The sequence below is a fragment of the Pelophylax lessonae genome, assembly GCF_965119305.1.
Source record: "Pelophylax lessonae genome assembly, chromosome: 4".
In the NCBI taxonomy this organism is placed as follows: Eukaryota; Metazoa; Chordata; class Amphibia; order Anura; family Ranidae; genus Pelophylax; species Pelophylax lessonae.
The window spans coordinates 196,647,474-196,659,922 of record NC_138771.1 but is presented as its reverse complement, the minus strand read 5'-3'; the positions used below and the strand labels follow the sequence as shown (position 1 = coordinate 196,659,922).

The following is a 12,449-nucleotide window of genomic DNA, read 5'->3' as shown; positions in this document are numbered from 1 at the left end:
GATACACAAAACAGTTAAACATAAAAGCTTAGTGTCTTATCTTATCTCCCAGATATTCTCTCCTTTCTCCCCCATGGGCAGGCTGTGAACTTCAGCACTGTAAAGCTTCTGTCAGACTGCCTCTCTATCTGAGCCAAGACATACAATCAAGGCTGGAAATGTACATATTTTAATTGTAGAAAATGACATATAGTTTCTGAGACCAAGGAGAGGCGGAGAACTCCAACAAAGGAAAATTATTTATTTGAGCTTTAACAAAATGGTAGCCTCCAGCAAGAAGAAAAAGAAACAATACTGAAGGCAATTTATAGCACACACTAATTTTGGTAGCATAATTATTAATGTGGAATGTATGTTCTTTTGTTAAATAACATTCATTCTTATCAAACTGTTATGGGTAAAGTTCCACTTTAGGCATTGCTGACCATTGCTGACCAAGATATATTACCTGAATAATTCCAATCAGGAAACTCAGAGTCCCTGAAACAATAATTCTGGCTGCGTCTCGGGCTGCTGTGTCTATCACAGTCGAGTTCAATCCAGTTGTGTTACTTTGCATGACAAATTTAGCATCAGGGACCATACTAAGAACAACTGTTCCCACCATCAAGCTGGTTACAGGAAATGGTCCTGTTGATACATACAGACACATGTTAAGTATTATATAGGCATTGGTTTACTAAAGTAGTAAAGCGTGTTCACTTTGCAAAGTGAATTTTCAATTAGGCAGGGCATACATGGTCTGAATCTTGGTGGGTCCAGAAGGAACCTGCTGAGATTTGAATCATGTATGGGCAGGCTGAATCAATCAACCTGGTTACAACCAGCATGCTGGGTTTTACCTTTGATTATCGCTAGCAGCTGTTATAGCCATTAGCAATAATCACTATGTTCTCCTGGTGGGGAAAGCTTCCCCTGACCTCCCCCGCCAGGAAAAGACAATGGCCCAGCAGGAGGGATTCCGGCATCAACACTGTCTGTGTTGATGGGGGAATCGTGCCATTCTTTTCCTGTAACCCATGGTTGCAGGAAAGAAAATTGCTCCGTGTATGGCTAACCTTAGTGAATGAAGTGTAGCTAAGTAAAAATTCACTTTACAAGCAAAATTTACAAAAAAACTGAATTTCTGCCTGCACATGATTGGATGACTGAAGTTGGCAAAGCTTCACCCAGGGCCAGACTGGCCTACCGGGATACCAGGAAATTTCCCAGGAGGCAGAGAAGTCCCCCTGCCTTAGGGCTTCTTGAAGGTCAGTGGCACCCGTAAAAAAATGGCTGCTGCCGGCCCGACATCTGAACTGCGCATGTGGCGCCGCCGCTCTGGAAAGCCCATACATGCTCGGCCATTCTCGGGCAGACGGTGCAAGTGCAGTGACGTGATGGCGTGGGGGGGTGCCTTTCTTTAAATGTAAGGCACCACACAGATCGGTAAGTAAGACCTCTCTGCAGCCCCTGCATCTCCTGTACCATGCCCGCAGCCCCTGCATCTTCTGTACCATGTCTGCAGCCCCTGCATCTCCCCTACCATGCCCGCAGGCCCTGCATCTCCTGTACCATACCCGCAGCCACTGCATCTCCTGTACCATGCCTGCAGACTCTGCATCCCCTGTACCATATCCGCAGCCTCTGCATCTCCTGTACCATGCTGGCAGCCTCTGACATCTCCTGTACCATGCCCGCAGCCTCTGACATGTCCTCCTGTACCATGCTCGCAGCCTCTGCATCTCCTGTACCATGCCCACAGCCCCTGCATCTCCTGTACCATGCCCGCAGCCCCTGCATCTCCTTTACCATGTCCGCAGCCTCTGCATCTCCTGTACCGTGGCTGCAGCCCCTGCATCTCCTGTACCATGCTCGCAGTCTCTGACATGTCCTCCTGTACCATGCTCGCAGCCTCTGCCTCTCTTATACCATGCCCGCAGCCCCTGCATCTCCTGTACCATGCCCGCAGCCCCTGCATCTCCTGTACCATGCCTGCAGCCCCTGCATCTCCTGTACCGTGCCTACAGCCCCTGCAACTCCTGTACCCTGCCCGCAGCCCCTGCATCTCCTGTACCATGCCCGCAGCCCCTGCATCTCCTGTACCATGTCTGCATCTTCTGACATGTCCTCCTGTGCCATGTCCACACAGACTCTGCATCTCCTGTACCATGTCCGCAGCCTCTGCATCTCCTGTGCCATGCCTGCAGCCCCTGCATCTCCTGTACAATGTCCACAGCCTCTGAATTGCATCATAGGTTTTAATCATTATTGCAATATTTGCACGGTTTATTTATGTTTTAGTGAGTGAGTGAAGTGAATTCACGCCACATCAAATAATTGCACCTATCTATTACATCTTAGAGCAGCGCTGATACATTTGTACACAGTCACTTTAAGGGAACTTTTTCATTTTATCAGCAGCAGCCTAATAAGTCTCTTCACTATTTAGTGTATTGATTTTAATATTCCTAAGCATAGGTTCCCCCATTTTTGTTGTACCTTCTGTACCATGTCCGCACCACTTTTAACCGGAATTTGCTCTTATATAAAGCCCTATGTGCTTTCATATCTGTCTTATCTATATATAATACACTCTTCAAATGTGACCTTCAAATGCATGGTTTTCCCTTTAATGAACAAGAAAATAATGACGTTATGCTGTTGGGCTGGTATAATAATGCTATGGGGCTGATATGAAATTATTTCCAGGGCTGAATTTTATTCCCAGTCCGGCCCTGGCTTCCCCCTATTCATTAAACTAAATATAAATCCATTTAGCCTAATGAACATGGTAAAGCTTGGCTGACTTCAATCATCCCATTAGCTGCAAGCAAAACATTTTTTTTTCCTTGCACATGATTGGGTGTTTTTTGCAAAGTAAATGTTCACTTAACTTCACAAAAAGTCACAAAAAGAATATTCACTAATTCCTTAGTAAATTAACACAACAATATTCCTATTGCGTATATAGCAGTATTTGATTACAAACTTCACAACAATGCAAATGTGCATCTTCCACGTAGAAAAGATTTTCCATTGTATAAGATATAGCAAAATATGCAATACAGTTTTAAAGTGAATCTGTCCGTAAGAAAAGAGCATTTGAATATACAGCAGTTTGCTATAATAAATACGGGTCTGCCAACCCTGCCATGGAGACAATTACTATAATAGCATTATAGCAAAATGAAGTGTGAACAGAGATCAATACAACTTACCAACCGAGATATGCTTGGATGTTCCCAAGATAAAGTATGTGAGAATGGGGAAGAAAGAAGAGTAGAGACCATATCCGACAGGAACAGCAGCGAGTAATGCGAAGGCCAAGCCTGGAAATATATATTAATTATCAGCTTGTTGCTAATGGATGTCTAAAATCATTTTGGCTAAGAATGAATTGTTCATATGTACTGACTATTACTTAAAGCCTTGCACTTGTTCTATTTTCTTTCTACAGCCAACCCGAACCTAGATTTGATCCCCTTGACTGTACTTTGTGGCTTCCTGTAAGGTCTACAAAAGATCAGGCTGCCAGTAAAGTATTGTATGTGAATCTTCTAACGTCTTCAGTCATTCTTAACACTACGGGGCACAGCACAGCCTAAAGGCACATGCATCATGGAATTACATGTTTGTAAAATAGTAGGAATCAGTTCTATGGACAATTATCCACATCCACATCCATATATATATATATATATATATATATATATATATATATATATATATATATATATATACAGTATATATATATATATATATATACTATAGAACAATAAAAACAGGAAGAATATAAAGGGAGGCAAGGAATGACCTTCCCATATCACTCTACAAATGGTTGGTTTTAAAGTCCAACCATTTGTAGAGTGATATGGGAAGGTCATTCCCATGCTCTACAGAGTCTGTAAAAAAAAAAAAAAAAACTACAGCACAAGGTGATCTATGTATTATCCTTAAAAAAAAAGCTTATCTTATTATGTATTTATGTTTTCCCACAGTGCCATCAAACTATGAAGTTCTTTAAACGGACCCTGAAAGAAGCTGTTCCTTCAGGGACCCACAATCTTATGTCCCTACTACTTTCAAGTACACAATAATGTACGTTTGGTAGAAAGTTAATGAATCTACCAGCATGCTATTGGATTGTTGAAGTATCAAGGATAGTAAAAAGAGTATTGGTGTACTGTTTCCTCTAGTAACCAAACAGATTTCACCCAACATTGATACGTGCTAAATCATTACTATAATTAAGTGCATTTCTTTGTTAAATGTAGTGGTTAGCACAGTGGCGAATGAACAACATGGTTTGAAACTGAGAGGACTTTTAATAAGCACTGCTCAAAACAGGAAAAATAAGTCCAGATATGCCCAAAGATCTATAAATTATAAAATAATATTAACGCCATCCTACTGGCTATTGCTAAAGCTTTTGTCGTTTTGGCAGAAATATTGCAGTAGACTTGTAGTTTTTTTTTTTAATTTATACAATGTCCCTGGTTTGTTTTCTCTTTTCAAACAAGTAAATTCAATTTTATTCTCCCAAAAGTGAAAGTGTTTCTTTCAGACATAATTTATACTCGCCTTGCAATGTGCCAACAAGACCTGTGCTGACTCCAGAAATGATGTCATTTACAATCCATTCTTTCCATCTGTATTTTGGCAGCCAGTCCAGAACTGGGAAAAATGACTTGACAATCAAAAGAGCCTTTCTAGATGTACAGCTGCCAGACACAAACATAAGTCAATAAATACATTTTCCATATCCATAAACAATACCAAATTATTTCATTATTTTATTTCCAGAAATTATGTCAATGCTTAAAAATAAAAAATAATTTTTTTTTAGTTTTTTTTGCTATTAAGTCAGTAAACCAATGTAGCCAATCAAGAGTTTGCATTTCTTTTTAAGCTCAAATAAAGAAAAAAAAATCCGATGTTTAGTTGGTTACCAAAATTGCTCAAAAATGCAATAACAAATGAAAATATATAATCCAATTAGCTGATGGTAAAGGGTATCCACATTAAAATATAAACATTTATAGGGCATGGAAAACACATCATTCTATAATATATATAATGTGAACATACAAGAAAATGTCAAAGCTTTTTTTTTAGATCACCACCAGTATCTTTTTCTCAGAAGGTAAATGACTACATGATTCTGTACAAGATTTATAGAGCTTGTGGTCAGGTGAAGATACCTGTTTTTCTAACACTGTTAGTTTGTAACTCTTATACCAAGTTGTTAATTCTGCCTCTTTTCTTTAGCTATAAATTGTAGTTTAGCATAATATAATATATTGCTTCCTGGCAATAACAACACTGTATTCCATGGCACCACATCCAAGTCCAAGTGCAGAATAACTGGAGCAATAACAACCTGCAATTCTTTTGAAACCGTTCCTGCATGGTTTTCTTAATAATTTCCTTCTTTTCATTTTCTTCTTGGAAAACTGGATCAGAGTAGACAGATCGTGCCACAAGATACCCAGGGGTGTGTGTATCCATCGCTCCTGGGTCCATCTTAAAGACCTACAAAGATATTACATGTTAATATATTAAAGCAGTAATATTATAATGCAGTTATTTCTGTTATTTCGAAGATGAAACTCAATACTACCTTTGAAACTAAGGTGCTACTTTTTTTCTGTACACAATACAATAGATTTAGAACAAAGTGCTTGGACATGTTATGTATGCATATATATATATGTATATTCAAAGCTCTAACAAACAGTTATGCAGTAAGTTAATGTACCTGTGAATGCAGCAGCCCCCAGCAATAGTCAGTTGTACTACTCCATCCACATTATATAGTCCTTGCAGCCCAAGGGAAGTTCTATTTATGGGAAAACAGAGGCTCCCATCACCAGTTTGAGTGAGAATAAACTTGCCATCAAGGGCACACACACACACGCACACACACACACACTTACATTAACCCTACTTCCTTCTATGTGGGATATAATGCACCAATTGCTATTCATGTAAGTGCTTTTGTAACATTTATTATTTTAAATAACTACAACATGAATTCAAATAGCTGGTTTTAAACTGTCAGACATATGGAACTATTGCCAAATTCTGTTCAATGCAATATTTCACCTGTATCCCAGACTGACTTATTTTTCCTACTATTAAGCTTTGTGACAATAATATACACTGTCAAAAATTATATTTGTCTTTAAATTGCAATATATTTTAATTGCTCTATTTACTCCCAGCAAAAGCTTCATAAAAAACCCAACGTCTGCTAATTTTGAATTAACCGAAAAAGACCATAACCTAAGTTTTTTTATTTTAACAATATCTGAATGTTTAAAGCCACAAACCCTTTTTTTCATTTTGGCCAGCTTAGGGAAAGGTCAGAACTTTTGGAAGGATTTTTTGTACAGTCTGTAGTCCCATTGGGAAGATACCCCATTGGAACTTGCTGTCCCAGTAACACCTATTACCCTTGCTGAGAAAATTCCCCTACTGGGGTGCGTATACTGAACAAAATTATAAACACAACACTTGTTTTTGCTCCCATTTTTCATGAGCTGAACTTAAAGATCTAAGACTTTTTCTCTCAAATATTGTTCACAAATATGTCTTGTGTTAGTGAGCACTTCTCCTTTGCCGAGATAATCCATCCACCTCACAGGTAGGGCATATCAAGATGCTGATTAGACAGCATGATTATTGCACAGGTGTGCCTTAGGCTGGCCACAATAAAAGGCCACTCTAAAATGTGCAGTTTTATCACACAGTACAATGCCACAGATGTCGCAAGTTTTGAGGGAGCGTGCAATTGGCATGCTGACTGCAGTAATGTCCACCAGAGCTGTTGCCCAGAGCTGTTGCCCATGAGCTGAATGCTCATTTCTCTACCCATAAGCTCCAAAAGCATTTCAGAGAATTTGGCAGTACATCCAACCGGGCTCACAACCGCAGACCACGTGTAACCACACCAGCCCAGGACCTCCATATCCAGCATCTTCACCTCCAAGATCGTCTGAGACCAGCCACCCGGACAGCAGCTACAACAATCGGTTTGCATAACAAAAGTATTTCTGCACAAACTGTCAGAAACCGTCTCAACGAAACTCATCTGCATGCTCGTCGTCCTCATCAGGGTCTCGACCTGACTGCAGTTCGTCGCCGTAACCGACTTGAGTGAGCAAATGCTCACATACAATGGCGTCTGGCACTTTGGAGAGGTGTTCTCTTCATGAATGAATCCTGGTTTTCTCAGATCTTTGAGTTCAGCTCATGAAAAATGGGGGGCAAAAACACGTTTTGCGTTTATAATTTTGTTCAGTATATATATATATCCATATATATGTGGCTTATGCTCAATGCTGAAAACAGACACTTGAAAGATAAAGGTTGTGGATCTTGTATTGGAAGTTAGTTAGTAGTTTTCTGCCACCATCCCAACAATTTATGTGTCGTTTGTGGTGCCTCAAGTCAGGTGGGGGGATTTTATGGGCAGGAGTAAAGATATAGAAAAATAGTAATTTATAATATAATGATATTTATTGAAATAAAAAAAGGGGGAAAAAACAAGATATATACAACATTGGAGTGTGAATGGGTAGAGGCCCATTGAGTGCCAGTGAAGAGAAGGTAGAGTGTGTTTACACGTGAAAATTATGTGACTTCATCGTTTTTGAAAACAGGACAATCCTGCACTGTTGATCCCTGTAGGATAGGGATTGGTTCAGAGCGGGTGTCCGATGCCAAAATAGGGTATCTTGCTGTTATAGTTCTGTTTGTCATTATTGCCTCACAGGTTTGGTTTTGTCTGCTGCATAGCCTGCTATACAGGTGTTGCTGTGCAAAGTTGAGTCTTTCCTGTTAACTCAGCGATGCCTGGCTCTGCAGGTTGGATTACTGTTTAGTGCTCCAATACCTGGGTTTGCTGTTTTTAACCTTTTGCAGACCAGTGGCCTAGTGTAGGTTATCCTGCCAGAACTATTGGTCTGAGGTATATTAACCCTTCCTTGTGCTGCTTATGATTTAGTAATTCTTCAATATTAATGACTGCTATGCGTTGTATGGCTGCTATGCGTTTGATGCCTACTTTTGGCTGCTAAACCTCGATGGCTGCATTAACCTGTTATGTCTAAATGCTGGAGTGAAGTTCAGTGCTCTGCTTAAGTTTACAGTGCCTTAAGTAATTTGTCTATTACACATCTATTGGTTGTGGGCGGCCACTGAGAGTGTATTATTGCTAATGTCCTAGCCAGTACTTCCAGGCATTTATTATGACCACAAACCTGCAGCTCATATTCTTGGTGTATGAGCTTACTCAGAGACCAGCCATGATCATTAAGGTGAAGGTAAGGTAGGTATACTATCCTCAAAAAGAAAAAGAATGCGCGGGCAGTATGGATGGTAAAACTTTCCAGCCCTCAATACCTTCACCATTCCCCAAAAGAAAAATCGGCAACTTGTTCTTTCAACAGTGATAGGTCCTCTCTGGCTATGAGGAAAACCGCTATACATTCAAGGTGCTTCCAGGAGGGGCAGACTAAAGAAAATCACAATAAGGACCATCCTGTGCAGTATGGGGAGTGTGGTTAGCTGACGTGCCCACCAAGATGCTATGTCAAGTTGCATATCAGGCGACCAAAAACAAAAAGACAGATGTTTTGGCACTGTTCAAACTGACTAGGTGGATCTCTAGTCACTAACGCTCAGGTACTAAGCAGCAAATTAGTTTTGTTTAAGGGGAGGTACCTCTGCCTCAAAAGCAGTGGGCCAAGGAGCTTTCATGAGATTGGCCAGATGTGTCTTCATGCTAGCAGGGGGATGCAAGATCCTTTCTGTAAAGCCCAGCTTTTCTTCAGAGGCAGTTGGCCAAGGAATCTTCATCAGACTGGCCAGAAGTGCCAGTCTGCAAGCGGATGATGCAATATCCTTTGCAGAGGCATGGGTACAGAAATATGGATTTGGAAAATAAGGTTTATTCTAGCATTAGGTAGTGTTGTGTGGCCTGCATGGGAATTCACTTCAATAGCCAAGGCAATATGGTTCTTAGTAGAAGAGTTGAAGGCAAACTGGACCAGTAATAAGTCTATGTGGTGTCTGATCCCTAAATGAAATTAAAGTGATCAGTGTAAGCTGTTCCTCTAGTATTCTGTGTGGTTAGTCAAGCCCTATATCTGAACCCACTGACTGCATATGCCTCTTTGTAAAGTGAATCGACTGCTATTCAAGATGGAATCAGTGATGTTTAGATTTTGGACTAATTCCTTAGGCTAGTCACCTAGGCCCAGAACAAAGAGTTGGTGACAGGGCCTGAGAAGAGCTATAGAAGAGATTGAAAGATCCATAATCCTCTGAATCCAAGTCTGCTCCTCGCTAGGAGCAGCAAAATTCCTTTCACTCAAATTTGCCCAGTAGGTGTTATTTCAGAAATTATCGCAAATTTGGGCAGAGAAGGCCCAGGATCGGTGGGGCTTGCGCAGTAGGGAAGTCACTGGAATTTAATTTCCATTCCTCTAATTCCCACTATGCTTCTTTAAAGCTTTAAGTAAATGTTATCAAATCTTGTTTCAACAGTGAGCCATCAATCCAGTGTTTATAGTCAAAAAGCAGATTTAGGCAGGAAATGGAATGACCTTTGGCCTTTCCATATACTCAAGACATTTAGTGGCCATCTTGCAAAAGCAAGGGCAGCATGTTTCATAGCTGGACAACAGCCTGCGGGTGGCTCAACATCCTCCAGGTCCTGGCAAATTCTGACTCAGATGAAATTTGGATGGATCATCAGCAGGGGAAGGCCAACTCATCTCATTATAATAATGACATAATATTATAATTATTACTACAATAATGACATTTTGGACACTGTAGAGTGGCCCTCACAGAAAGTGACAATATTAGGTTCTCAATTTGGGCAAGTCCTAGCTCTATCCCATCTGTTCATATCCCATGGTTTTAAATGATCAAGGAGTAGTCTGCAATAATCCATGCAGTCTGACTCACTGAAAGATTGAGAACAATATAATTTGACCTTCTAAGGTAATGGAAGATTTTCTTCCTACTCCAGAGAAGATGACCCCACATATGAGACAAGTCCCGTTGGTGACAGCTAAAGATAGTAAATATGTTCAGCTTTCATCAGCTTCCTGTCATACCAATCATCACAATCTATTTAATTTCTTGGTATTCACCTCAGTGACCTCCTAGCTCAAGGTCAATGACATATGCCAATGGAGGACGAAGTGGCTAAAATCGGGGGTGCAATGATTCCCAAGCGTTGAAGTCGTTTGGGCAACACAGCCTAAGAGGCCTCAGTTATGCTCCAAACAGATGGTAATGGTAATCAACTGTCTTCATGGCCAGAAGGAATACAATATTATTAAATCTTTGTCAAAGGATTCTCCCATTCAGGTTTGCCAACAGTAGAACCTGTCTCATATCATCGTACTTTGTGTTCTGGCTTCCCAGAACTTTCTGTCAGACCCTGTAAGATACAAAGTCTTGGATGTCAAGAGTGTGTCCCTAGACAACAATGAATCTCAACCTGACAGTGACCTCTATGGTAATAAATGGAAGTTATTCCTACAACAAGGAGCTTCCCAGAAGTTGAAGCAGTGGATCTACAAACATCCAGTTCGGTCGGCAGGTTGGCCTATAGAGGCACCAGACCCAGTGGTCTCCAAACTCTTTATCAGGATTCGTAGTTGTCCAGCTGTGATGAGGGCAATAATGTCCTGGTGGCCTTGCAGGACAAGGTGTCCTCAAGTACAGTCTTTGGCCCAAGAACCTCCTATTCTCCTTCCTGAGATTTCAGACCTTACACGGTGGGGCCAAGTGTATCCAAATTCAGTCAAGTTAGATCTAGCAGCTGGGATGAGTATGGAAGGTTCATCTAGGGGTCTCACCTTTCAGTATTTGAAACCCTATGGAAGTCAGGGGACCTGCTACAAACTTCAAGTATACTAGAACATGGGAAACCTCGCAGAATTTAAGGATGGAATCCTCTGCTCCTGACTGCAAGAAGTAAGCTGTGATAAGGGATTAAGTGATAGTCAAGTCTTGGTCAGGTCCTCACTTCCTGAGATCCTGAGAAGGACCACCGCTCATCTTGGTAAACCAATTCCAAAAGGCCTGTAAAGATCGTTCTTTCCCCTTAGAACTTGCAGTGCAACTAGTGTTGGGAAGGATTTCAGATATCCAAGCATCAAGTGGTAAACTACCTTATTGCTACCATTATGAAACAAAATAGCTCTAGTTTCTTCTTCTCCAGCACCATACAAAGGTCTGCATCCTTGCATCTAGAACAGGACATTGCCCTTCCAGCATTTCCAAATTGAAATGTCTAAGTCACCACAAGCTTGGCTAGTGGCCTCGATGTGGAAGAAATACATCAAAGTGGTCCTTCTTTAGAAGGTCAGGCAGTGGCCTCTTCAGGCCTGGTGGTATCAGAAGAAGACGTTTACTGTCCCCTAGGACGATGGCATCATCTCAGGTCAAAGAAGCCTAGGGGGCTTATAGGGCAAAGATAAATCCATCAATCTAGAGCAGAGCCCACTTTATCAGACAGGTGGCATGCTTATGGGCAGAATTCATAGGTCCAGAATTATTTTTACAGGATACCAACTAGTTTCATATACTAAAAAAACATTTTTAGCCTATTACAAAGTTAATCAAGCAACATTGGAAACAGGGGAGTTGACCAGTTCTAAATGAGCCTAAGGATATGTTGCATAGTTGCATAGTTGGTCAGGTTGAAAAAAAGAGACGCAAGTCCGTCTGACTCAACCAGTGGAGGACAAAGAACAGTAGAAAAAACTGTTGATTAAAACACCTAAGCATGGCCCTCCCTTATGGGTTTTGTTGGCGTGCTACATCCCATACGTGTATGCTGTAATGCTTGTGTCAGGAAAATGGAAAAGTTTATACTTACCTGAAGGTAATTTTCCTTAACTGATGCATAAGCCTGACAGCATACAGATCCCTCCATTGGGAGCTTCGCATTTGAGTCTAGTTACTAGAATGCCGCCTTAGGGGAGGTGACTAATTAATCTAATATAACCAGTCCTGATTGGGCGAGGGGCAGAGCCTACCCATACGTGTATGCTGCCATGCTTATGCATCAGGAAAGGAAAATTACCTTCAGGTAAGTATAACATTTTATGTTTTATATGATCCAGGCAGTACCTTTGTCATATGGCAGTTTTTTTAAGTGTCCCTAAACGGGATACAGGAGAGCCTTTAAAGGGACTTCCAGTCTAACAGTCACAAGCAAATGATCACAAAATCCCAGAGAGGCAAAACTGAACTTAATAAAAAAAAATATGTAAATTATTATTTTAACTGCTTGGCATATCACAGTATTCCCCTTCAGATATCGATTGGTGTGGTGGAATAAACTGATTTGGATTTTTTGTATATACAGTATCTCACAAAAATGAGTACAACCCTCACATTTTTGTAAATATTTTATTATACCTTTTCACATGACAACA

The 12,449-nt window shown here is 40.7% G+C and overlaps 1 protein-coding gene across 1 annotated transcript in view; it reads right to left on the bottom strand.

The window, feature by feature from the left end:
- Positions 1-5,805, bottom strand: part of LOC309553330 (pendrin-like) — a 38,598-nt gene extending 32,793 nt beyond the window's left edge. Inside the window, exons 1-5 of the mRNA XM_082254390.1 lie at positions 5,741-5,805; positions 5,363-5,514; positions 4,564-4,703; positions 3,201-3,311; positions 449-630 (exon numbers count right to left, since the gene is read on the bottom strand). Coding sequence (XP_082110516.1) covers positions 449-630; positions 3,201-3,311; positions 4,564-4,703; positions 5,363-5,505 — 576 coding nt within the window. The 5' untranslated portion in view covers positions 5,506-5,514; positions 5,741-5,805. The remainder of the gene's footprint in view (positions 1-448; positions 631-3,200; positions 3,312-4,563; positions 4,704-5,362; positions 5,515-5,740) is intronic.
- Positions 5,806-12,449: the final 6,644 nt, after the last annotated feature.